This window comes from Hypanus sabinus, chromosome 3 (genome assembly GCF_030144855.1).
Source record: "Hypanus sabinus isolate sHypSab1 chromosome 3, sHypSab1.hap1, whole genome shotgun sequence".
Taxonomy (NCBI): Eukaryota; Metazoa; Chordata; class Chondrichthyes; order Myliobatiformes; family Dasyatidae; genus Hypanus; species Hypanus sabinus.
The window spans coordinates 185,541,668-185,567,449 of NC_082708.1; the positions used below are offsets into that span (position 1 = coordinate 185,541,668).

Below are 25,782 nucleotides of genomic sequence, written 5' to 3' on the forward strand. Positions count from 1 at the left end.
TGTCATGGCAAAAGAGGCCGCTATACAATGGGTTGTACGTGTATACCATATACAACTTTGAGATTCATTTTCTTGCAGAGGACGTCGCTGTAGGAATGGAGAGAGGGGAATTAAAATATGATGAGTAGCAGAATTAAAATAAGATCCCTGTGAGATTTACCACTCTCAGAGGGCAATGAGTGGAGTCTATGTAGGGCCTTGCGCCCGCCTTTCTGAATTTACTGCACCTTCCGGTTTAGTCACCAGGGGGCGCAGCGCTCACATCCCGAGAGAATTAAAGAGCCTTTTATTCAGTCCTCAATACACCATTTTATTAACCTTCAGTAAACAATATAAATTCCTCCTGCTCCGTAGCACGCAGAAGTGACATCATATAAATAAAAATTAAACTTGGTCTCTTCATTTTAAAAAAAAACTTCTTACAAAGAAAAAGCCCATTCTCTGAATTTACAGAAATTCTAGAGGATATATTTACAGTTAATATCTTTAAGATTAATAGTCTGCTTAAAAGCGACATTCATTTTTAATCTCCTCTGCAACTTAATTGCAAAAAAAAATACAAATTCATTATAAAATCCAAAAAATACTATAATAATCTTTTAAGAAATGGCAGTAGCATTTATAAATTGGTTATTTTAATGATTGATATTCGACTATTTTCATACAAACTTAAATGAACGTCCGAAGCATTAACATTCTTGAGGTAGCCCCCTCCAAGTATTTCATATACATTACACACAAGTACTTATTTACAAATAATTCTAGAAATTGTAAATCTGCTTTGGTAAATTAAGAGAAAAATAACTCTTGGGGAAATTCATCTGTGCAGTCCCGGTAGAAAAGAATTCTAACTGGTAAAAAAAAATGTACATTCACTAAATGTTTTCCCTCCGTACATTTGGACAGAACTAAAACAAGATGGAACATTAGATTTTAGAATTAAAATGTCGTGCCCTTTACAACATCTTGAGCGTCTTTACATTAACGTGTCAGCCCTGCTTTAACTCGGCTGAAGAGACTGAATTGGTAAACATTACGCCAGTGTCTACTCCCCTCGCACCCCTCCCCCAGGTCCTAAAGGGAGTCGGATTACCTCCAAATAAAACCTCATGTCCCTTTTTAGTACTTTTCAATTATATATTAAAATAATTCGCAGGCAAAACTCATGTTCAGTTGAACTGATCGCCGAGGATTTGCAGGAAAGAAAGCTCTCGCCTGTCGGAACTCCGTAGATCCGGTAAGATATTTGATTCCACATCGATAAATCTTCTGAAGTTCTTTTTTTTAAAAAAAAGCGCTTTAAAACTAGGCAACTGCTTCTCCTGAAATAGGACCAAGCGACAGTTCGAATTCCTTCTTTGCAACGTAAGAGCTCGATTTAAATGTTGTCTCAACTCCAAAATTCCTACAAAAAAAAACTCGTCCAACTTTCTGCAGAGGTTTGTGTGAGAAGGACGACGAAGGGGTACTGTTTAAAGAATGGATCCCAATGAAACACAAGACCTTTCCTCATTATCGCTATCACTCGCTTCCAAAATTTATCTAATTCTACAAGGCAGAGAAAAAAAAGTTCCTTGCTTCCATTACAGAAACTTCCAAAGCAAAACAAAGCAGGATTTTCCTTTTTAAAAAAAAAATCCATCAGCGTTAAGATCTAGAAGATGTTCAGAGTTGATTCTGTAGTCAGCTTATACTTGACGAAAAGTTTCTGGGACCAACCACGATGCCCGACTGCGTGGATCTTCAGGAGCCTAGAAGACCTTAACCCTCCTGCCCCCTCCTACCGCCCTGCTCCCCTTCAGCGCTCTCTGCGGGGGCTGATCTTTGGAGAAGGGGCAGTACTTGATGGTGTGCGCGTTATCCCCGCTGGCGTTGCAAAGGGGGCAAGTGTACGCCCTGAGAATGGGGCAAACCACTCTGCCGTCGGAGGTCTTCAGGACGTGGGATCCGTAGACGTCCTCGGGGGCACCGTTGTTCCGGCAGAAAACGCAGATCCTGGGCTCTTGTTTGGCTCGGCTGCCCGGCTTCCTGGAAGCCCTCCTGTCTGGTCCGAGTAGGTCCAGGGAGCCGAAGGGATCCAGCAGCATCTCGGGTTCCAGCTGCCCGCGGAGAGGGGGTGGGGGCGGGAAGGAATTGAAAAGGGGGAAGTTCTCCTCCAGATCTAAGAAGCCTCTCCCGGCGCTAGCGGAACAGCAACAGTCCAGCAGCCCATTACCGTTACCCAGACAAGGGCAAGTCGGGTCGCTCAAGCCGAGAGTGGCCTTCAAAGACTCGGTGATGGAATTAGGAGAGCCGGGTCCTTTGCGGCGGTTCTTCGTGACCAGTGTCGACAGACCCAAGTAGTCATTCCAAAAGTTGAAGGTGCAGCCGTAGCCGCCGCCTGGTCGCAGGTAACCGGCGTTCAGGAAATCCATGGCAAATGCTAGCTTCTTCCGATTCTAACCGGGCTCCTGGGCAGAAGGTGGACAAACGGAACCAAGGCAAAACTCGTCCTCCTTTCTCTCCCTCCTGCTGCTCCAGGCTCCTAAATTCTAGCGCTCACTGAGACTCTGTGTTTATAGGCAGGGAGGAGGAGCGCCTTCTTTCAATCAGTTTTATGATCTGTTCGCATTCCTGCAGGGAGAGTCGGAAAATAAGGCACGGGATTCTTTAAATAAAGTCACCTGGAGTGTGCCTTGGAATTGGCAACACCAGAGATGCTGGAAATCCAAAGCAACAAACTCAAAGTGCTGGAAGAACTCAGCAGGTCAGGCAGCATCTATGGAAATGAATGAACAATCGATGTTGTAGGCCGAGACCATTTAAAAGGACTAATAATTTTTATTATTTTTATATATCAGAACTGCTTTGTGTGTATTACTGTCAGGTGTACACAGATACAGTGAAAGGCTTGTCTTGTATTGAGATCAGACATTGCATCAAATCTGATAAAACAGTAACAGAACACAGAACAGAGAAGTCAGCACGGGTAAGCGAAAATTAAATTTGAACTTCAGCTCAACTTGACTTGACTTGAGTTGATTTGGCTGATACACGTACCTCATATCCAGGTTGTTTGTTGACTTGCACAAAACACAGGAGATATTGACAAATCACCAGGAACACACCCACACACACACACATTCACAACTGTTCAAACACAAGCTCATTAGTGTTGAAAATACACAAACACATTCAGATTCATTTATCACACGTACATCGAAACATGCAGTGAAATGCATCGCTTGCGTTAACGACCAACACAACCTATGGATGTGCTGGGTGCAGCCAAGTGTCACCACACATTCCAGCGCCAACATATCGTGCCCACTATGCTCAGCAGAACAACACAAACAACAACAAGCAACAAAAGAGCAACAGCAACAGCAGAACAAGCCCCATCCACCCACAGTCCTCCAACCCCAGGGCAGCCCCTTTCTAGCCTTCAGCCTCCAGTGGGCTCTCAGATTCACAGATAACAGGCCTTGAATTCCTCATTGCAGAGCAGAATCACACAGAAATATATCTGCACACACCGATATACACACATACACACCTGCACACAAACACACACACGGACACACATACACACCTGCACACAAACAGACACACGGACACACATACACACCTGCATACAAACATACACACGGACACACATACACACCTGCACACAAACAGACACACGGACACACATACACACCTGCATACAAACATACACACGGACACACATACACACCTGCACACAAACAGACACACGGACACACATACACACCTGCATACAAACATACACACGGACACACATACACACCTGCATACAAACATACACACGGACACACATACACACCTGCACACAAACAGACACACGGACACACATACACACCTGCATACAAACATACACACGGACACACATACACACCTGCATACAAACATACACACGGACACACATACACACCTGCATACAAACATACACACGGACACACATACACACCTGCATACAAACATACACACGGACACACATACACACCTGCACACAAACACACACACGGACACACATACACACCTGCACACAAACACACACACGGACACACATACACACCTGCATACAAACAGACACACGGACACACATACACACCTGCACACAAACAGACACACGGACACACATACACACCTGCACACAAACACACACACGGACACACATACACACCTGCATACAAACATACACACGGACACACATACACACCTGCACACAAACAGACACACGGACACACATACACACCTGCACACAGACACACGGACACACATACACACCTGCACACAAACAGACACACGGACACACATACACACCTGCACACAAACACACACACGGACACACATACACACCTGCACACAAACACACACACGGACACACATACACACCTGCATACAAACATACACACGGACACACATACACACCTGCACACAAACACACACACGGACACACATACACACCTGCATACAAACATACACACGGACACACATACACACCTGCACACAAACAGACACACGGACACACATACACACTTGCACACAAACACACACACGGACACACATACACACCTGCACACAAACAGACACACGGACACACATACACACTTGCACACATACACACGGACACACATACACACCTGCACACAAACACACACACGGACACACATACACACCTGCACACAAACATACACACGGACACACATACACACCTGTTCACAAACATACACACACGGACACACATACAGACCTGCACACAAACATATAGACACAGACACACATACACACCTGCACACAAACATACACACACAGACACACATAAACACCTGCTCACAAACATACACACAGTCACACATACAGACCTGCACACAAACATATAGACATGAATCTCCGTGCATGAGCATTCTATCTGGATGCATAACAGTTTCGTCTGGTAACTGCTCTGCACGTGACCACAGGACATGGTTCAGCACTTCCCCAATACCAGCCTCCCCTCCATAGACTCCATCCAGACTTCCCGCTGCCTCAGTCAAGCAGTCAGCATTACGAAAGATCCCAGCCTCTCACCCCTGACAAGATCTCTCCTCTCTCCAATGGGGCAGAAGATAGAAAAGTCTGAAAGCATACCAATAGACAATAGACAGTAGGTGCAGGAGTAGGCCATTTGGCCCTTCTAGCCAGCACCACCATTCACCGTGATCATGGCTGATCATCCACAATCAGTACCCCGTTCCTGCCCTCTCCCCATATCCCTTGACCCCGCTATCTATAAGAGCTCTATCTAACTCTCTCTTGAAAGCATCCAGAGAATTGGCCTCCACTGCCTCCTGAGGCAGAGCATTCCACATATCCACCACTCTCTGGGTGAAAAAGTTTTTCCTGAACTCCATTCTAAATGGCCTACCCTTTATTCTTAAACTGTGGTCTCTGTTTCTGGACTCCCCCAACATAGGGAATGTTTCCTAGTGTGTCCAATCCCTTAATAATCTTATATGTTTCAATCAGATCCCCTTTCATCCTTCTAAATTCCAGTGTATACAAGCCCAGTCGCTCCAATTTAATATCCCACCAAGTTTAAGGACAACACCTATTCCACTGTTATCAGACTTTTGAGTGGACCTCTTGCACACAATAAGATGGACTCATGGCCTCAGAGAGAGAGAGAGAGAGAGAGAGTGTGTGTGTGTGTGTGTTCCTGAGCACTTGCCTCTGATCACAATCTCTCCTGTGTTGTGTGTTGGCCAACAAATCCAAGCTGGGCTAAGAGAGCACCTGTGTCAAATCAACTGGAGGAGATAGTCGACAGGTGACCAGCAGGAGAAGTAAGCAGTTGGTGCCTATTCCCCTCAGCAACCAGTATTCCCCTTTGGAGACCGCTGGGGAGGGTGGGCTGATTCATCAGAGCACAGCAGCAGCCAGGCCAGTGGCACGGTGCCAGCTCTGAGGCTCAGCAGGGAAGGGTAAGGTCAGGCAGAGTGAGAGTGATAGGTGGCTCAGTAGTTAGTAGGGGCAGACAGCAGATTCTGGGAAGCCGGGATGGTGAGTTCCCTCCAAGGTGCCGGGGTCCAGGATGTCTCAGAACAGCCGCAGAAGATTCTCAAGAGGGAAGGTGGGCAGCTGGAGGTTGTGGGGCACATTGGTACTAATGACGTAGGTAGAAAGGAGGAAGAGGTCCTGTGCAGTGAGTATAGGGAGTTATTGGAAAAGGTTGAAGAGGAGGACCTCCAAGGTAGTATCTCTGGATTACTCCCAGTGCCATGTGCTAATCGGGGCAGGAATAGGATGATAGTACAAATGAATGAGCGGCTGAGGAACCGGAGCAGGGGAGAGGGTTTCAGATTTCTGGATCATTGGGATCTCTTCTGGGGAAGGTATGACCTGTACAAAAGGGAGAGGTTACACCTGAACCTGACGGAGATCAATATCCTTGTGGGCAGGTTTGCTAGAGTTGTTGGGGAGGGTTTAAACTAATTTGGCAGGGGATGAGAACCAGAGTGATGGGGCTGAGGATGGAGTAGTTGGTATACAAGTCAATGCAGTGTGAAGTGAAACTGTGAGGAAGGGTGGATAGATGAAAAGACGAAATTTTTGGATGAGTTGCAGAGTAGCATGGGAACAAGATTGAAAAGGGCAATTAGTATAGGATTGAAAATGTTATACTTGAATACACACAGTATGTGGAATAAGGTAGATGATCCTGTAGCACTGGCAGGTATGACATTGTGGGCATTACTGAGTCATTGCTGAAAGAAGATCATAGTTGGGAGATTTAGTGTCCAAGGATACACATTGTGTTGTGGAGATAGGCAGGTAGGCAGAGGGGGTGGAGTAGCTCTGCTGGTTAAAAAAAAATGATGCAGTATCTAATTCTAGAAAGTGGTGACATAGGATCGAAAGATGTAGAATCCTTGTGGGTAGAGTTAAGAAACTGCAAGGTTACAAAGACCCTCATGGGAGATGTATACAGGCCCCCAAACAGTAGCCAACAAATTACATGTCAAAAGGGTAATGTTATGATTAACATGGAAGATTTCAATATTCTGGTAGATTGGGAAAATTTCTAGAATGCCAACGGGATGGTTTTTAGAGCAGCTTGTGGTTGAGCCCACTAGTGGAAAGGCATTTCTGAATTGGATGTGGTGTAATTAGCCAGATTTCATGACAGAGCTTAAGGTAAAGGAATCCTTAGGAAACAGTGATCATAATATGATGGAACTCACCCGGCATTTTAACAGGAAGATGATAAAGGTCAGATGTAACAGTGTTACAATGGAGTAAAGGGAATTACAGAGGCATGAGAGAGGATCTGGCCAGAGTTGATTGGAAGGGTCATTAGCAGGGATGATTGCAGAGCAACAATAGCTGGAGTTTCTTGGAGCAATTCCAAAGGCACAGGATAAACACATCCCAAATGTGAAGTAGTATTCTAAAGGGAGAATAAAACAATTGTGGCTGACAAGGGAAGTCAAAGACAGTGTAAAAGCAGAAGATGGGACATATAGCAAAAATTAGTGGGAAGTTAGAGGATTGTGAAGCTTTCAAAAACCAACAGATACCAACTAAAAAAAACAATAATGGGAGAAAAGATGAAATATGAAGGGAAACTAGCCAATAATATCAAAGAGGATACAAAAAGTCTTTTCAGATATATGACAGAGTGGATATTGGACCATTGGCAAATGATGCTGGAGAGGCAGTGATGGGGGACAAGGAAATGGCAGATGAACTGAATAAGTACTTTGCGACAGTCTTAATTGTAGAAGACACTAGCAGAATGCCAGAAATTCAACAGTGTCAGGAGGCAGGAGTGAATGTAATTCCTATTACCAAGGAGAAGATGCTTAGGAAGCTGAAAGGCCTGAAGGTAGGACCAGATGGACTACACCACAGGAAAGAGGTATCTGAAGGTATTAGTAATGATCTTTCAAGAATCACTAGATCCTGGAATGGTTCTGGAGGACTGAAAAATTGCAAATGTCACTTCACTCATCAAGAAGGGAGTGAGGCAGAAGAAAGGAATTTATAGGCCAGCTGTTACCATCCAGGAAACGGTACCACAGCATTAAAGTCAGGACCTACAGGCTCCAGGATAGCTTCTTTCACCAGGCCACCAGACTGAATAATTCACACTGACACAATTGTATATCTAAGCTATGTTCTGTTGTGTATCTTGCTGTACATACTATTTATTACCAATTATTATAATTCGAAAATTGTGCATTCAGACAATGAGGCAACATAAAGATGTTTTCAACTCAAGTTAGTCAAGTTAGTCACTTCAGTGTGGAGTCCATTATTAATGATGAGATTTCACGGTACTTGGAGGCACATGTTAAAGTAGACCAAAGCCAGCATTGTTTCCTTAAGGGGAATTCTTGCATGAGAAATCTGTTGGAATTCTTTGTGAAAATAACAAGCAGGATAGACAAAGGAGAATTCAGCAGATGTTGTTTACTTAAATTTTCATAAGGCATTTGACAAGGTGTCATAGATGAGGCTGCTTAAAAAGACCCATGCTATTGGAGGAAGGACTCTAACATGGATAGAGCAGTGGCTGATTGGCAGGAGGCAGCGAGTGGGAATAAAGGGGGCTTTTTCTGGTTGGCTGTCAGTGACTAGTGGTGTTCCTCAGGAGTTGGTGTTGGGATTGCTTCTTTTCATGTTATGTGTCAGCAATTTGGATAATGGAATTGATGGCATTGTGGCCAAGTTTGCAGATGATATGAAGATAGGTGGAGGGGCAGGTAGCGCTGAGGAAGCTGGGAGTCTGCAGAAGGACTTGGACAGATTGGGAAAATGGTAAGGTGGAATATAGTGCAATACAGTGTACAGGAGTTATATGGTCATGCACTTTGGCAGAAGAAACAAACCTGTAGACTATTTTCTAAACAGAAGAAAATTCAAAAATCAGAGTGCAAGGGGCCTGGGAGTCTTCATGTAGGATTCCCTAAAGGTTAATTTGAAGGTTGAGTTGGTGGTGAGGAAGGCAAATGCAATGTTGGCATTAATTTCAAGAAGACAAGAATATAAGAGCAAGGATGTGATGATGAGGTTTCATAAGGCATTGATCAGACCACACTCGGAGTATTTTGAGCAGTTTTGGGCCTCTTATCTAGGAAAAGATTTGTTGGCCTTGTAGAGAGTCCAGAGAAGGTTCATAAGAATGATCCCAGGAACGACAGGATTAGCATATGAGAAGCATTTGATGTCTCTGGAGTCACATTTTTTCGAAGAATGAAGGGGGATCTCATTGAAATCAGAGATTGAAGGGCCACAAAACAGTGGGCCTGGAGAGGATGTTTCCTATAGTGGCGAGCCTAGGACCAGAGGGCACAGCCTCAGAATAGAGGGACATTCATTTAGAACAGAGATGAGGAGGAATTTCTTTAGCTAGAGTGTCATGAATCCGTGGAATTCATTGCCATGGACAGCAGTGGAGGTCAAGTCATTGAGTATATTTAGAGCGGAGTTCGATAGGTTCTTGATTAGTCAAGATATCAAAGGTTACAGGATGAAGGAGGGAGAGTATGGTTGAGAGGGATAATAAATCAGCCAAAATGGAATGACAGCAGACTCAATGAGCCGAATGGTCTAGTTCTGCTCAAATGTCTTATGGGCTTAAGGACACCAGTCCAAAAAAAGAGGCACAGTCCGTGTCAGTGCACAATGTGGTGTGTAGTGTCCCAAAGGATTAGGGCCATGCAGATCAGTTCAAGAAGTGCGGATCACATTCAAGGACTCCCCTACCTATGTTCTTAGTACAGTATTATTTTATTTGCATAATTTGTCTTCATTTGCACATTGTTTATCAGTCTTTGTTTATCATAAATTCCTTTGTATCTAGACCATAAGACATAGGAGTAGAATTAGGCCACACAGACTATCAGGACTGCTCCATCATGGCTGATTTATTACCCCTTACACCCGCAATCTCCTGTCTTCTCTACATAACTTTTGAGACCCTTCGTTATTTTCCCTGTGAATGCCTGCAAGAAAATTAATCTCAAGTTTGGATATGGTGTAATATATGTACTTTGACAATGAATTTACTTTGACATTGGTTGTAGGAAATTATTTCCTCTCGCCTTACATGTATGCCCTCCAATTTTAGACATTTCAATGCTGGGAAAAAATACTGCCGATCTACTTTGTGCCTCATAATCTTATAAACCTCTCTCAGCTCTTCATTGGTTTGTGGACTGAAACAATGTCCTTTCACCTCAACCTCTAGCTGATCAATCCCGATCCGTGTCTTCAGCTCCGGATTTTCCAACTGCCTTTCTCCGAGTGCCGAAATGTCAGTCTCATCAAAGGTCCAGACTGCGTGACGCTGGCCAGGGTCACGTGGGCCGAGCAGACGACCAATCACTTGCCGCAGCATCCCTTCCTTTCTGCTCCAGGAGGAATGGGGGTGCGAGGGAGATAGGGAGTTTCTCCGTGCTGGAGATCTCGCTGCTGCCATCGGCAGTCTCGGGACTCTCACCACCAGACTCAACCGTCAAGCCCTCGAACCAAAGGGGATAACATCACTCACCCCAACACTGAACTGTTCTCACAAACTATGGACTCGCTTTCAATGACTCTTCACCTCGTTCTTGATGTTTTAGTGCTTATTTATTTATTATTATTTCTTTATGTTCGCATTTGCGGAGTTTGTTAACTTTTGTAAACTGGTTGAATGCCCGAGTTGGTGTGGTATTTCATTGTTTCTATTATGGTTATTACTCTATTATGGATTAGAAACATAGAAAACCTGCAGCACAATACAGGCCCTTCGGCCCACAAAGCTGTGCCGAACATGTACTTAGCTTAGAAATTACCTAGGGTTACCTATGGCCCTCTATTTTTCTGAGCTCCATCTACCTAACCAGGAGTCTCTTAAAAGACCCTATTGTATCCACCTCCACCACCATCGTTGGCAGCCCATTCCACACACTCACCACTCTCTGCATAAAAAAGCTTACCCCTGACCACTCCTCTGTACCTGCTTTCAAGCACCTTAAAACTGTGCCCTCTCTTGCTAGCCATTTCAGCCCTGGGGAAAAAGCCTCTGACTATCCACATGATCAATGCCTCTCATCATCTTACACACATCTATCAGGTCACCTTTCATCCTCCAAGGAAAAAAGGCCAAGTTCATTCAACCTATTTTCATAAGGCATGCTCCCCAATCCAGGTAACATCCTTGTAAATCTCTTCTGCACCCTTTCTATGGTTTCCACATCCCTCCTGTAGTGAGACGACCAGAACTGAGCACAGTACTCCAAGTGGGGTCTGACCAGGGTCCTATATAGCTGCAACATTACCTCTCTGCTCCTAACTCAATGCCACGATTGATGAAGGCCAATGCACCGTATGCCTTCTTAACCAGAGAGTCAACCTGCACAGCTGCTTTGAGCGTCCTATGGACTTGGATCCCAAGATCCCTCTGATCCTCCACACGACCAAGAGTCTTACCATTAATACTATATTCTGCCATCATATTTAACCTACCAAAATGAACCACCTCACACTTCTCTGGGTTGAACTCCACCTGCCACTTCTCAGCCCAGTTTTGCATCCTATCAGTGTCCCGCTGTAACCCCTAACAGCTCTCCACACTGTCCACAACACCCCCAACCTTTGTGTCATCAGCAAATTTACTAACCCATCCCTCCACTTCTTCATCCAGGTCATTTATAAAAATCACAAAGAGTAGGGGTCCCAGAACAGATCCCTGAGGCACACCACTGGTCACCGGCCTCCATGCAGAATATGACCCACCTACAACCACTCTTTGCCTTCTGTGGGCAAGCCAGTTCTGGATCCACAAAGCAAAGTTCCCTTGGATCCTATGCCTCCTTACTTTCTCAATAAGCCTTGCATGGGGTATCTTGTCAAGTGCCTTGCTGAAATCCATATACACTACATCTATTGCTCTTCCTTCATCAATGTCATTAGCAAATTTGCTAACCACATCCTCAAAAAATTCAATCAGGCTCATAAGGCACAACCTGCCTTTGACAAAGCCATGCTGACTATTCCTAATCATACCTCTCCAAATGTTCATAAATCCTGCGTCTCAGGATCTTCTCCATCAACTTACCAACCACTGAAGTAAGATCATCAACATACCAACCAACCACTGATTAATTGAGTATGCCGTCAAGAAAATGAATCTCAGGGTTGTATATGACAGCATATATGCACTTAGTGTAGTGGTTAGCACAATGCTTTACAGCAGGAGTGACCTGGGTTCAATTCCTGCTGCTGTCTGTAAGGAGTTTGTATGTTCTCCCCATGACCACATGGGTTTCCTCCGGGTGCTCAGGTTTCCTCCCACAGTCCAAAGACATTATGGTTGGTAGATTAATTGGGCATGGTAAGTTGTCCCATGATTAGGCTAGGGTTAAAATTGGGGTTTGATGGCGACACAGCTCGAAGGGCTGGCAGGGCCTTTTCCACCTTGAACTTTGAACCTTGGGTTTGGGTTTTTTCCACTTTTTGAATTTGCACACTTAATTTTCTTTTGCACACTGGTTGCTTTCCGTCATTGTTGTGTGCAGTCTTTCATTGTGTTTGTTTGTATTCACTGTGAATACCGGCAAGAAAATTAACCTCAGATTGTATACAGTGACATATAGGCACTTTGTAAATAAATTACTTTGAACTTTGAAGCTTCTCTGCAGTCCTGAGAACGGGTGAGTGGGTCACCACCATTTGCAGTGAAAAACAGTCCTCCTACATAGGCATAATCAACATTTCCATGCAAGGGTATAAACACATAGGCAACACACACACACACACACACACACACACACAATGGTGGAGAAACTCTCCCCTTTCTGGCTTCCTTCTTACCCCTTCTCCTCACCTGCTCATCACCTTTCTCTGGTGCCTCTCCTCCTTCCCATTCTCCCAACATCTACTCCTCTCCTATTAGATTCTTTCTTCAGACCTTCACCTTTTCCACCAATCACCTCCTAGCTTTTTACTTCAACCCCACCCACACACCTTCCCCCTCACCTATCATCTGCCAGCTTGTACTCCTCCCAGTTTCTTGTTCTGGCTTTTTGCCCCTCCCTTTCTAATCCTGAAGAAGGGTCTCAGCCCAAAATGTCCCTTGTTTATTCCCCTGAATTGCTGCCTGAATTGCTAAGTCATGGGTTGGATCCCATCCTCTGGCACTACTGGTATGGAATTTGCATGTTCTCCCCCGACCACATTTAGTTTCCTCTGGGTTCTTCGTGTTCCTCCCACTCCCCAAAGATGTGCAGTTGTCGAATCGGCCAGGTGGTGACGAGGGGATGTACAGGAGTGAGACAGATCAGCCGACTGGTGTTGCAACAACAGCCTTGCGCCCAATGTCACCAAGACCAAGGAATCGATTGTGGACTTCAGGAAGAGGGAGTCAAGGGAGCATACACCAGTCCTCATTGAGGGGGTCAGCAGTGGAAAAGGTGAACAGTTTCATGTTCCTGGGTGTCAACATCTCAGAGGATCTATTCTGGGCCCAATATACTGAAGCAATTGGAAGAAAGCATGCCAGTGGCTATAGATGATTAGGAGCATGAGGAGATTTGCTATACACCACAGACTTCAGCAAATTTCTACAGATTTGCCATAGAGAACAGTCTGGTGGTTTGCATCACCTTCTGGTATGGGGACACCAATGCACAGGATCAAAAAAAGCTGTAGAGACTTGTAGACTCGGCCAGCTCCATCACCGGAACAAACCTCCATGCCACTGAGGACATCTTCAATAGGTGGTGCCACCTAAGGCAGCATCCCTCATTAAGGGCCCCCCCCTCCCAGGGCATGCCCTCTTCTCACTGCTACCACCAGGAGGGAGGTACGGGAGCCTGAAGATAAACACTCAGCGTTTTAGGAACCACTTCATCCCCTCTGTCATCAGATTTCTAAATAGTCCATGAACATGCAAACACTATCCCACTATTTAACTTTTATATTACTCATTGTAACTTGGAGTAATTATTTATGTTGTGCACTGTAGTGCTGCCACAAAACAACAAATTTCATGACATATGTCAGTGATAATAAACTTAATTCTGATCCTTTCCCTATTGATATGCCAGAGTGAGCGGGATGCCAGGTCGATAGATTTTTGATTAGTACAAACAGGCGAATGGGGTTGAGGGGGATAATAAATCAGTCCTGATGGAATTATGGAGAAGACTTGATGGGCTGAATGGTCTACTTCTGCTCCTATGGTCTTATTAACCTTTCAAAATGCAGTCAGTGTTGTAAATGAGGGAGGCAGGGAGAAGCAATTTGTGCAAAGCAAGATCATGAACTATAAAAGCAAGAGTCTAACAGTAGGCATCAGCAGAAGGCAATCAGCAAGGAACCTGATGCCAGTGATTACTCGGCTCCGTCAGCACTGCCTGACCTGCTGAGCCCCCCCCCACCATTTTGTGTGTTACTTTGTTCTCCAGCATCTGCAGAATCTCTTGTGTGTCCATGAGGATGTGCAGCTGGGAGAGGGAGAAGGGAATGGTGTGGGCCCCTTTACCCGAGGACTGGGAGAGGAAGGGGGGACAGTGTGGACCCTTTTACCCGAGGACTGGGAGAGGAAGGGGGGACAGTGTGGACCCTTTTACCCGAGGACTGGGAGAGGGAGAGGGGACAGTGTGGACCCTTTTACCCGAGGACTGGGAGAGGAAGGGGGGACAGTGTGGACCCTTTTACCCGAGGACTGCGAGAGGAAGAGGGGACAGTGTGGACCCTTTTACCCGAGGACTGGGAGAGGAAGGGGGGACAGTGTGGACCCTTTTACCCGAGGACTGGGAGAGGGAGAGGGGACAGTGTGGACCCTTTTACCCGAGGACTGGGAGAGGAAGGGGGGACAGTGTGGACCCTTTTACCCGAGGACTGGGAGAGGAAGGGGGGACAGTGTGGACACCTTTACCCGAGGACTGGGAGAGGAAGGGGGGACAGTGTGGACCCTTTTACCCGAGGACTGGGAGAGGAAGGGGGGACAGTGTGGACCCTTTTACCTGAGGACTGGGAGAGGAAGGGGGGACAGTGTGGACCCTTTTACCTGAGGACTGGGAGAGGAAGGGGGGACAGTGTGGACCCCTTTACCTGAGGACTGGGAGAGGAAGGGGGGACAGTGTGGACCCTTTTACCTGAGGACTGGGAGAGGAAGGGGGGACAGTGTGGACCCCTTTACCTGAGGACTGGGAGAGGAAGGGGGGACAGTGTGGACCCTTTTACCTGAGGACTGGGAGAGGGAGAGGGGACAGTGTGGACCCTTTTACCCGAGGACTGGGAGAGGAAGGGGGGACAGTGTGGACCCTTTACCCGAGGACTGGGAGAGGAAGGGGGGACAGTGTGGACCCTTTACCCGAGGACTGGGAGAGGAAGGGGGGACAGTGTGGACCCTTTTACCTGAGGACTGGGAGAGGAAGGGGGGACAGTGTGGACCCCTTTACCCAAGGACTGGGAGAGGAAGGGGGGACAGTGTGGACCCCCTTACCCGAGGACTGGGAGAGGGAGAGGGGAATCGTATAGACCGCTTTACCCGAGGACTGGGGGAGGGAGAGGGGACAGTGTGGACCCCTTTACCCAAGGACTGGGAGAGGAAGGGGGGACAGTGTGGACCCTTTTACCCGAGGACTGGGAGAGGGAGAGGGGACAATGTGGACCCTTTTACCCGAGGACTGGGAGAGGAAGGGGGGACAGTGTGGACCCTTTTACCCGAGGACTGGGAGAGGGAGAGGGGACAATGTGGACCCTTTTACCCGAGGACTGGGAGAGGAAGGGGGGACAGTGTGGACCCTTTACCCGAGGACTGGGAGAGGGAGAGGGGACAGTGTGAACCCTTTTACCCGAGGACTGGGAGAGGGAGAGGGGACAGTGTGGACCCCCTTACCCGAGGACTGGGAGAGGGAGAGGGGACAATGTGGACCCTTTTACCCGAGGACTGGGAGAAGGAGAGGGGAATCGTATAGACCGCTTTACCCGAGTACTGGGGGAGAAGGTGTGGACCCCCCTACCCAACGGCTGGGAGAGGCAGAAGGTGAGGAAGGGTCACTTTAATAGTACCCAAGGTGGGACATCTGGAGGTGAGCGTAAAGGCTACTGGGCCTGTGTCTGTTCCTATTCCTCACCTTCGTCCCAGGGCAGGGTCGTGTTTAATCTGTGAGAATTTGATTAAACCAAACAACCACAAAGAAATCTGCTGAACTGCATTGATAATGCGTGTCCCTTGATTACAACCAGACATTCTATTTGGCTCTCGTGCACTCTTAAAGATTTAAAAATTAGATTAAAGATTAGTTTTATTTGTGAGATGTACATCAAAACATCGAAACATACACTGAAGTGCATCATTTACGTCAGCGACCAACTCCACGGTCAGTGTTGCCAAGGTTCCGATGCCAACATAGTGTGCTCACAACTTACTAACCCTAAACCATACATCTGTGGACTGCGGCAGAAAACTGGAGTGCCTGGAGGAGAATGTACAAACTCCTTACAGACAGCAGTAGGAATGGAACCCATGTCGCTGGCTCTGTTTCCACTATGCTATTGTGCCGCCCAGCTCATTCGTTTATTTCACTCCATTACTGCCTCTCCTCCTTTCTATTTGTCTATTCGCCTGCCTCTCTCTCTCTCTCTCTTAGACTGTTCCTCTCCCCCCTTCCCTGCCATTTTCCTCCTTTCACATTCTTTATTTCTCCTTCCCACCTCTTCTTTTCTCTCTCTCTCTCATTGTCAGTCACTTCCATCTACTTCCTCTGCATGCACATTCTCTCACTCTTTTCTCTTGGTAGCTCTCTCTCCCTCCCCTTCACAGTCTCTCCACCCCACAGTGCCTCTTCTCACCCTTTTCTCTGCTCCCCATCTCTGTCTTTCTCCATCTCTTCTCCCCATCCCTCCTTCCCTCTTTGTGTTTGTCGGTCCTACCAATCTACCCCTCACCCTCTCTTCCTTTCCTTCTTTCCTCTCTTCCTCACTCCATCCCTCTCTTCCTCACTCCTCCCCTCTCTATCTCTCTCCCATTGTCTCTCTCCTCCTCTCCCTCAGTCTCTTCCTCCCCTTTTCCCTTTCCCCCTCACTCCCTCGCTTTCTCTTGCTGTCTCTCTCTCCCCCCTTTTCTTGCTTCCCCTCATTCCTCTCCCTTTCTTTCCAGCTCTATCTTTCTCCCTCCCTCTCTGTCTCTCTCTACCTATCCATGGTAATACAGAACAACCAACCCTAGCCCCCTCCCACCGAGCATCAAGATACAACAGCAATATCTTATCACCGCCTTGGTGCCTGCAGCTCTGCAGAGCGGGTTGCCATGACAACCTTGCTCAGCTATACAGAGACCCAAAGAATAAGACAAACTACGTGCGTTCCCACCTGACTTCTTCACTCTCCAGTCACTTGTATTTGTTCCAGCATTTGTTTCCCACACCTTCTCACCTTGTGGAGGCAGGGATGTAACCAAACAGCGTCAGTGTGGCTCAGTGGCTCCTCACAGCCCCGGGAGCCGGTTCGATCCCGGCCTCTGGCGCGATCTCTGCGGAGTTCGCACATTCTCTCTGAGCTCCAGTTTCCTGCCACCTCCCAAAGAAACGCTGCATTTGTGGCAGGAAAAGGATTATGGACATGATCCTGATGCACAGGTTCCTGGAAGGGTCCTGGGAACGACAATGACCCCTGTATTTCAGAGCAGCGATGTCACTGTTGTGAACCAAGAATCTGTGGTTTCTGATTCTCTGCCGGAGAACTTGAATCTCCCACACTCTGAGAGTCCGGGACCAAGGACTGCAGGTCACAGGCCCAGAGGCGGCCTGTCCTGCAGTTGGTTGTGAGAGAGAGAGAGCGAGAGAAGGTGGAAAGGGGACTTGTTTACCTTTGATGTTGTCATTGTTGCTTGTGTTGTTCTGCTGAACATTGTGGAAGCCAGTAAAAGATGACCTGATTTCCAAAAGGCATAAGGTTAAAGATGACACATTTCTTTAATATTCTAAGCAAGATTACTTTTTTATTTCCATCTTTTACAGTTTCAAAATAACAAAAAAGGAAAAAGGCCCGAAGCAACAGTTTGGGCACCCTGCATGGTCAGTCCTTTGTAACAGCCCCATTGGCAACTATCACAGCTTGTAAACGCTTTCTGTAGCCAGCTAAGAGTCTTCCAATTTTTATTTGGGGTATTTTCGCCCATTCTTCCTTGCAAAAGGCTTCTAGTTCTGTGAGATTCTTGGGTCGTCTTGCATGCACTGCTCTTTTGAGGTTTATCCACAGATTTTCGGTGATGCTTAGGTCGGGGGACTCTGAGGGCCATGCAAAACCTTCAGCTTACGCCTCTTGAGGTAGATCATTGTGGACTCTGAAGTGTGTTTAGGATCATTATCCTGTTGTACAAGCCATCCTCTTTTCATCTTCAGCTTTTTTACAGACGGTGTGATGTTTGCTTCCAGAATTTGCTGGTATTTAATTGAATTCATTCTTCCCTCTACCAGTGAAATGTTCCTCATGCCACTGGCTGCAACACAAGCCCAAAGCATGAACGATCCACCCCTGTGCTTAACAGTTGGAGCGGTGTTCTTTTCATGAAATTCTGCACCCTTTTTTCTCCAAACATACCTTTGCTCATTGCGGCCAAAAAGTTCTAATTTAATTTCATCTGTCCACAGGACTTGTTTCCAAAATGCATCAGGCTTGTTTAGATGTTCCTTTGCAAATTTCTGATGCTGAATTTTGTGGTGAGGACACATGAAAGGTTTTCTTCTGATGACTCTTCCACAAAGGTCATATTTGTACAGGTGTCACTGCACAGTAGAACAGTGCACCACCATTTCAGAGCCTGCTAGATCTTTCTGAAGGTCTTTTGCAGTCAAAGGGGTTTTGGTTTGCCTTTCTAGCAATCTTACCAGTAATTCTCTCAGAAAGTTTTCTTGGTCTTCCAGACCTCAATGTGATCTCCACCATTCCTGTTAACTGCCATTTCTTAATTACATTATGAACTGAGGAAACGGCTACCTAAAAACACTTTGATATCTTCTTATAGCCTTCTCCTACTTTATGGGCATCATTTATTTTAATTTTTAGAGTGCTAGGCACCTGCTTAGGGGAGCAGTGGCTGCTGATTTTTGGGACAAGGTTTGAGGACTCAGGGTATTTATAAAGCTTTGAAATTTGCATCACCTGGCCTTTCTTAATGAAGACTGTGAACAAGCCATAGCCCTAACAAGCTAATTAAGGTCTGAGACCTTGGTAAAAGTTATCTGAGAGCTCAAATCTCTTGGGGTGCCCAAACTTTTGCATGATGCTCCTTTCCTTTTTTTCACTCTAAAATTGTACAAAACAAAAATAATACACTAATCTTGCTTAAAATGTTGAGAAGAATGTTTCATCTTCTACTCACTTAACTATTCACAGTAACAGAAATTTTGACCAGGGGAAACTTTTGCATGTCACAGTATACTGCTGCCAGAATGTGTGGTGCATTAGGGTTCCAGGCTCCCCCCAGCAAATCCTTAGGTGTGTTGGTTGTTAACACAAACAACTAATTTCACTGTATGTTTCAATGGACATGTGATAAATAAATCTGAATCTATAACCTGTACTTCAGAGCCACATAGACTTAGATCTGTTAAATCGATTTTTTTTTCCCTGCAGAATGCCACTTTTGATTACCTCACAGAGAAATCTCTTGGCCTAAGTTTCCATCCTAATTAATCAGAATTACTGACTTAAATCAGGAGAAATCTTGTTGCTTTTCAGCAGTAGTATAGTTCAAAGTTATACAATTACTATAAATTAACTACTAGAATTAATCAGACCAATGAAAGGAATGTGGAGGTAGTTTTTGTGGGTTCATGGACCATTCAATGGGAGAGTCATAAAAAAAGTACAGCGCAGAAACAGGCCCTTCAGGCCCATCTAGTCTGTGCCGAACAACTTAAACTGCCTGCACCCATCACCCTGCCATTCATGTACCTATCCAAACTTCTTTTAAACATTGTAATTGAGTTCACATGCACCACTTGCACTGGCAGCTCATTGCACACTCTCACTAACCCCGAGTGAAGTAGTTCCCCCTCATGTTCCCCTTAAACTACTCACCTTTCTCCCTTTGTGGTGAAAAGAGGGGAAGAGGCCATTCCTAATCAATGAGTGTGGGGCTTCAGGCTCTTGGTCCTCCTCCCCGATCTTAGCAATAGAATAGAACCTTTTTGACATTGCTCAAAACAACAAGATTGCAGTACTACTCCAGTCCGTGTAGAACAGATATTTACAGTGCATGCAGCACAGCTTAATTAAAAAAACATTCCCATATTTACATGCAACAAATTACTTTGATAGTCCATAATACTCTAAGGCCATTGGCAAGCTGGGGTGTAGCGTTATTCAACCGCACAACAGCCCTCAGGAAGAAGAATGAGAAATATAATTGGAATTGGAATTGGTTTTTATTGTCACATGTACTGAGATACAGCAAAAATCTTGTCTTGCATACTGTTCATACCAAATCATAATCAGGTTTAATATCACCGGCATATGTTGTGAAATTTGTTAACTTTGAGGCAGCAGTACAATGTAATACATAAAAATAGGAAAGAAAACTGTATATATTAACTGTAACTCACAGTTTTTATAGTTAAATAAGTAGTGCAAAAATCAGAAGTGAAAATAAATAAAAAGTAGTGAGGTAGTGTTCATGGATTCAATATCCATTCAGAAATCAGATGGCAGAAGGGAAGAAGCTGTTGCTGAATTGTCAAGTGTGTGCCTTCAGGCTTCTATACCTCCTTCCTGATGGTAGCAATGAGAAGAGGGCATGTCCTGGGTGATGGGGTCCTTAATGATGGACGCCACCTTCTTGAGGCGTTGCTCCTTGAAGAGTCTTGGCCCAAAACGTCGACTGTACTTTTTTCCATAGATGCTGCCTGGCCTGAGTTCCTCCAGCATTTTGTGTGTGTTGCTTGGATTTCCAGCATCTGCAGGTTTTCTCTTGGTTGCTCCTTGAAGATGACCTGGATACTACGGAAGTTACTGCCCATTTGGAGCTGACGAATTTAACAATTCTCTGCAATTTAGACCATAGGACCATAAGACATAGGAGCAGAATTAGGCCATCTGGCCCATCGAGTCTGCTCCACCAATCCTTTTCACCCCTCCTCCGCCCCACTTCCCAGCCTTCTCCCCATAACCTTTGATGCAGTGTCCAATCAAGATCCTATCAATCTCTGCCTTAAATACACCCAACAACAGGGCCTGCACAGCTGCCTGTGGTAACAAATTCACCACCTTCTGGCTAAAGAAATTTCTCCACAACTCTGTTTTAAATGGATGCCCCTTTATCCTGAGGCTGTGCCCTCTTGTCCTAGACTCTCCCACCATGGGAAACATCCTTTCCACATCTACTCTGTCTAGGCCTTTCAACATTCGAAAGGTTTCAAAGAGATCCCCCCTCATCCTTCTAAATTCCTGCAGATATAGACCCAGAACCATCAAACGTTCTTCATAACTCTTTCATTCCCGGAGTCATCCCTGTGAACCTCCACTGAACCCTCTCTGATGCCAGCACATCTTTTCTTAGAGGAGGAGCCCTAATTTTCAAATGTCCTTGGTGACATACCTAATCTCCTCAAATTCCTTATGAAATATCGCCGTAGTTGTGCCTTCTTTGTAGCTGCATCGATATGCTGGGTCCAGGTTAGGGTCTCAGGAGATAGTTTTATCCAGGAACTTGAAATTGCTCACTCTCTCCACTTCTGATCCCTCTATGAGGACTGGTGTGTGTTCCCTCGTCTTACCCTTTCTGAAGTCCACAATCAGATCAAATCTTTATACAGTGTATTGCAATAGAACAAGACAGAACAAAATAAAATGCAGAATAAAGTGTAGCAGCTACAGAAAAAAGTGCAATGCAGGTAATCAATAAGGTGCAAGAGGGCATGTCGCAGATGGGGAAGGTCCTTAGTGACGAATGCCACCTTCCGGAGGCACCGCCTCTTGGAGATGTCCTTAATGGTGGGGAGAGTTGTGCCTGTGCTGGAGATATGGGGATGGCCGAGTCCACAACCTGTGATCCTGTGCATTGCAGCCTCCAGACCAGATTTAGATTCAGAATTATTTATCACATGTACATTGAAATATACAGTTTAATGCGTCATTTGTGTTGGCAGTCGGAACAATCTGGAGCTGAACACGCTCAAGACAAAGGAGATGATAGTGGATTTCAGGAGACATCCCCCCGTTATGTCCCCCCTCACAGTCCTCGGCAGCCCTGTGTCCACCGTGGAGAACTTCAGGTTCCTGGGAACCACCATCTCTCAGGATCTGAAGTGGGAGCAGAACATCAGCTTCATCCTGAAGAAGGCCCAGCAGCGGATGTACTTCCTGCGGCTCTTGAGTAAATATGGTCTGCTTCAGGAATTGCTGCTGCAGTTCTACACTGCAGTCACTGAGTCTGTCCTGTGCACCTCCATCACTGTGTGGTTTGGAGCCGCCACCAAGCAGGATAGAACCAGACTACAGCGCACAGTGAGGACTGCTGAGCGCATCATTGGAGCCTCCCTGCCCTCTATTGTGGACCTGTACTCTTCCAGGTTGAAGAAGAGGGCGGGGAACATCATAAAGGTCTCCTTCCATCCTGCGCACAGACTGTTTGAACTGCTTCCATCTGGTAGGCGCTTCAGATCCCTCCAGACTAAGACTAATAGGCACTGGAGAAGTTTTTTCCCTACTGTGGTCACTTTGCTGAACAGTTAACTGCCGGTTAACTGTCGGCTAACTATTACTTGGATTGCACTACCTGTATGTATAATCTATATTTTCATTTATATTTATCATTATTATTGTTATGAGCAGAGAGACAACATCTGCCGGAAGTAAATTCCTTGTATGTGTACAGGTACTTGGCGATTAAAGTCTGATTCTGATTCTGAACACGGGGATATGCTGAAGCCAGACACACATTCCAGTGCCATCATAGAGTGCTCACCATGTTCAACAGAGCAGGAACACAACAACTCAGAGCACAACATGAGCACCCTGGGGCAGCACAACGCCTCACAATACCAGCGACCCAGGTTCAATTCCCACCGCATCTGGTGAGGAGTCTGTATGTCCTACCCATGGAATGCCTGGGTTATCTCCAAGTCACACAGTCCAAAGTCGTAGCGGTTGGTAGGTTAATTGGTCTTTGTGAATTGTCACATGATTCGCGTGGGCTTAAATCAGTGGTGGGGGTTGTGGGGGGCGCCTATCCCATGCTGTATCTCAATAAATAAATAAATAACCAAAACAACCAAAAGAAGCCCCTTTGTCCCCCACTCACCCACCCTCATACACGGGCAGTCCTCCGACTCACAGCGTGTTATACAACCAGTTAGAATGCTCTCCGTCATACTTCTCTTGAAGTTTGTATGGACCTATAGAGCAGCAACTGGATAGTTATAATTAGTCCCACTTCTCTGCTAATATCCTTATTTCCCTTCTAATCCTTCTGCCAATGATTTTCAATCCTGTCTGATTTTTGACCCCTCAGCTAAGCGAAACTATTTACACTACCTAGGCCCCTTGGAATTTTACAAAGTTCAATTAGGTTTTGTCTGGTCCAAACAAAATAAATCAGGCTTATCCAATCTGTTCTCGAAGTTAAAGTTTTCCAGTCACAACAATATCCTGCACTGAAGCATCTTTCCTGTAATGGAAAGAGAGAACACTGGAACTACTCAGCGGGTCAGGAAGCATCTATGGAGAGAGAAACAGTTACCGACTGGACAGCCAGGGTGGAAGTGGTTAAGACAAGGTGGCATAACTTTAAGGCATGATTGGAGGAAAGTATAGGGGGGGATGTTAGAAACAAGAGAAAATCCGCTGGAAATCCAAACAGAACACACAGAATGCTGGAGGAACTCAGCAGGCCAGGCAGCAACTTTGGAAAAAAGTACAGTCAACGTTTCGGGCCGAGACTCTTCGGCAGGATTGATATCAGAGTTAAGTTTTTTTAAGTAGTGGACACGTGGAACGTAGTGGCGACAGATACATTAGAGACATTTAAGAGACTCTTTGATAGGCACACGGATATTAGAAAACTGGAGGACTACTGTTATGTATTTGTAACTTCAAAACATTAAACTAGTTTAAAGGAAGATGCGGGAGTCCGAAATGTGGGTCTAACTTTGTGTTTAAGCGAAGTGCACACTTATCACACTTGTGTGATGACATATGCAATTCACATATTTATACATAAAACCCATAATGAATTATTTAATCAAACAAGAATACTTAATCAAACTATGATTACTCAAGTATTATTGATACTTAATCAAACTATGATTACTCAAGTATTATTGAAATATTAAATACAACAATTATGGAGGATGGAAAAGTTAGATTGATCTTGGAGTAGGATAAAGATTGAGATAATAACTCATCAGGGGTGATTGATAAGTTCATGGCCTAATGTAGAAGGAGATGAGTTATTAACTTCAAACTTTCTGCATAATCACTCAAAGAGTTGAACTGCATGTGCATGTAATGAGAGCTGTATAATCTACCTTAGGCCATGCTGTGGACACTTTCTGGAGGTCCAAGATCTGTATGCTCCATGACTGCCGGACTAAGTGTGTAAATGTAGGAAGAGACTATGTTGAAAAATAAATGTGTTAGGTTTTCTAAAATTGACTCCTTCTACTTTGGGCCATGAACTTATCAATTACCCCTTGTACATGATTCACTAGAAGTGCAGTCACAGGTAGACAAGGCAGTGAAGAGGACGTTTGGCACGCTGGCCTTCATCAGTCAAGGGACTGAGTACAGGATTTGGTACGAGGCTGCACCAGGAGTCCTCTGTACAGTTCGAGCTACCCTGTTACAGGAAAGATGTCATTAACTTGGGAAGAATGCAGATTGAGATTTACAAGAATATTGCCAGGTCTGCAGAGCTTTTAGGAAGAGTTTTGGACAGGCTAAGACTTTATTCCTTGTACCATTGTATTTGAACTTGTATTCCTTTATCTCCTTGTAGGAGATGGACTGGTGACCTTATTGAAGCACATAAGTTCATGACGGGTACAGATAGAATGAATATATATAGTCTTATTCCTAGGAAAAAGGAACCAAAAGCCACAGGTTTAAGGTGAGAGGGGAAAGATTTCAAAGGGACCTGAGGGGGCAACTTCTTTTCACAGGTAGAGAGTGTTTGGAATGAGATGCTACATGAAATCCTTGAGGCAGGAGGCAGGACATGGGCCAAATGTGGGTAAATGGGACCAGCTCAGGTCAACATCTTGGGTGTGCTGACAAGTTGTGCCAAAAGAGCTGTTTCTGCAGGTCGTAGATTATGACGGAACTTTGACAGAATGCATGCTGGGCTGAGAAGTGGCAGATGGAGTTCAATCCGAAATATTATGAAGTGATTCAGTTTGACACCAATCGAATGGACAGCCAGAGACTTTTTCCCAGGGTGGAAATGGCTAATATAAGGGGGCATAACTTTAAGTTATTTGTAGGAAAGTATAGCAGGAATATCAGAGGTAGTGTTTTACACAGAGAGTGGTGGGTGCGTGGAATGTAGCTGCCAGAGGTAGTGGTAGAGGCAGACACATTGGGAAGATTATAGAGACTCTTAGATAGGCACGTGGATCATAGGAAAATGGAGGGCTATGGAGGAGAGAGGAGTAGATTGATCTTAGAATAGAGTCAAAGGGTTGGCACAACATTGTGGACTGAAGGACCAGTACTGTGTGGTACTGTTCGATGTTCTGTGATGTGTTACTCTAAGTCTCTATGAAACACCAATATCAACAAATAAAAAAGGAACATTGAGAG

At 45.4% G+C, this 25,782-nt stretch overlaps 2 protein-coding genes across 2 annotated transcripts; one reads left to right on the forward strand and one right to left on the reverse strand.

The window, feature by feature from the left end:
* Window positions 1–297: 297 nt before the first annotated feature.
* nanos1 (nanos homolog 1) lies at window positions 298–2,526 on the reverse strand. The gene has a single exon (XM_059965771.1). The coding sequence runs from the start codon at window positions 2,412–2,414 to the stop codon at window positions 1,752–1,754; it is 663 nt and encodes a 220-aa protein (XP_059821754.1). The 5' UTR covers window positions 2,415–2,526; the 3' UTR covers window positions 298–1,751.
* Window positions 2,527–2,642: 116 nt separating this feature from the next.
* LOC132391955 (uncharacterized) lies at window positions 2,643–25,782 on the forward strand. The gene is made up of 2 exons (XM_059965773.1): window positions 2,643–2,746; window positions 22,131–25,782. The coding sequence occupies exons 1-2, from the start codon at window positions 2,697–2,699 to the stop codon at window positions 22,714–22,716; spliced, it is 636 nt and encodes a 211-aa protein (XP_059821756.1). The 5' UTR covers window positions 2,643–2,696; the 3' UTR covers window positions 22,717–25,782.

Coding starts and splice junctions, on each gene's coding strand:
- LOC132391955 (XM_059965773.1), top strand. CDS start 2,697: ATGCTGGAAATCCAAAGCAACAAACTCAAAGTGCTGGAAGAACTCAGC. Junction 2,747..22,130: donor GTGCTGGAAGAACTCAGCAG/GTCAGGCAGCAT, acceptor TTGTGTTGGCAG/TCGGAACAATCTGGAGCTGA.
- nanos1 (XM_059965771.1), bottom strand. CDS start 2,414: ATGGATTTCCTGAACGCCGGTTACCTGCGACCAGGCGGCGGCTACGGC.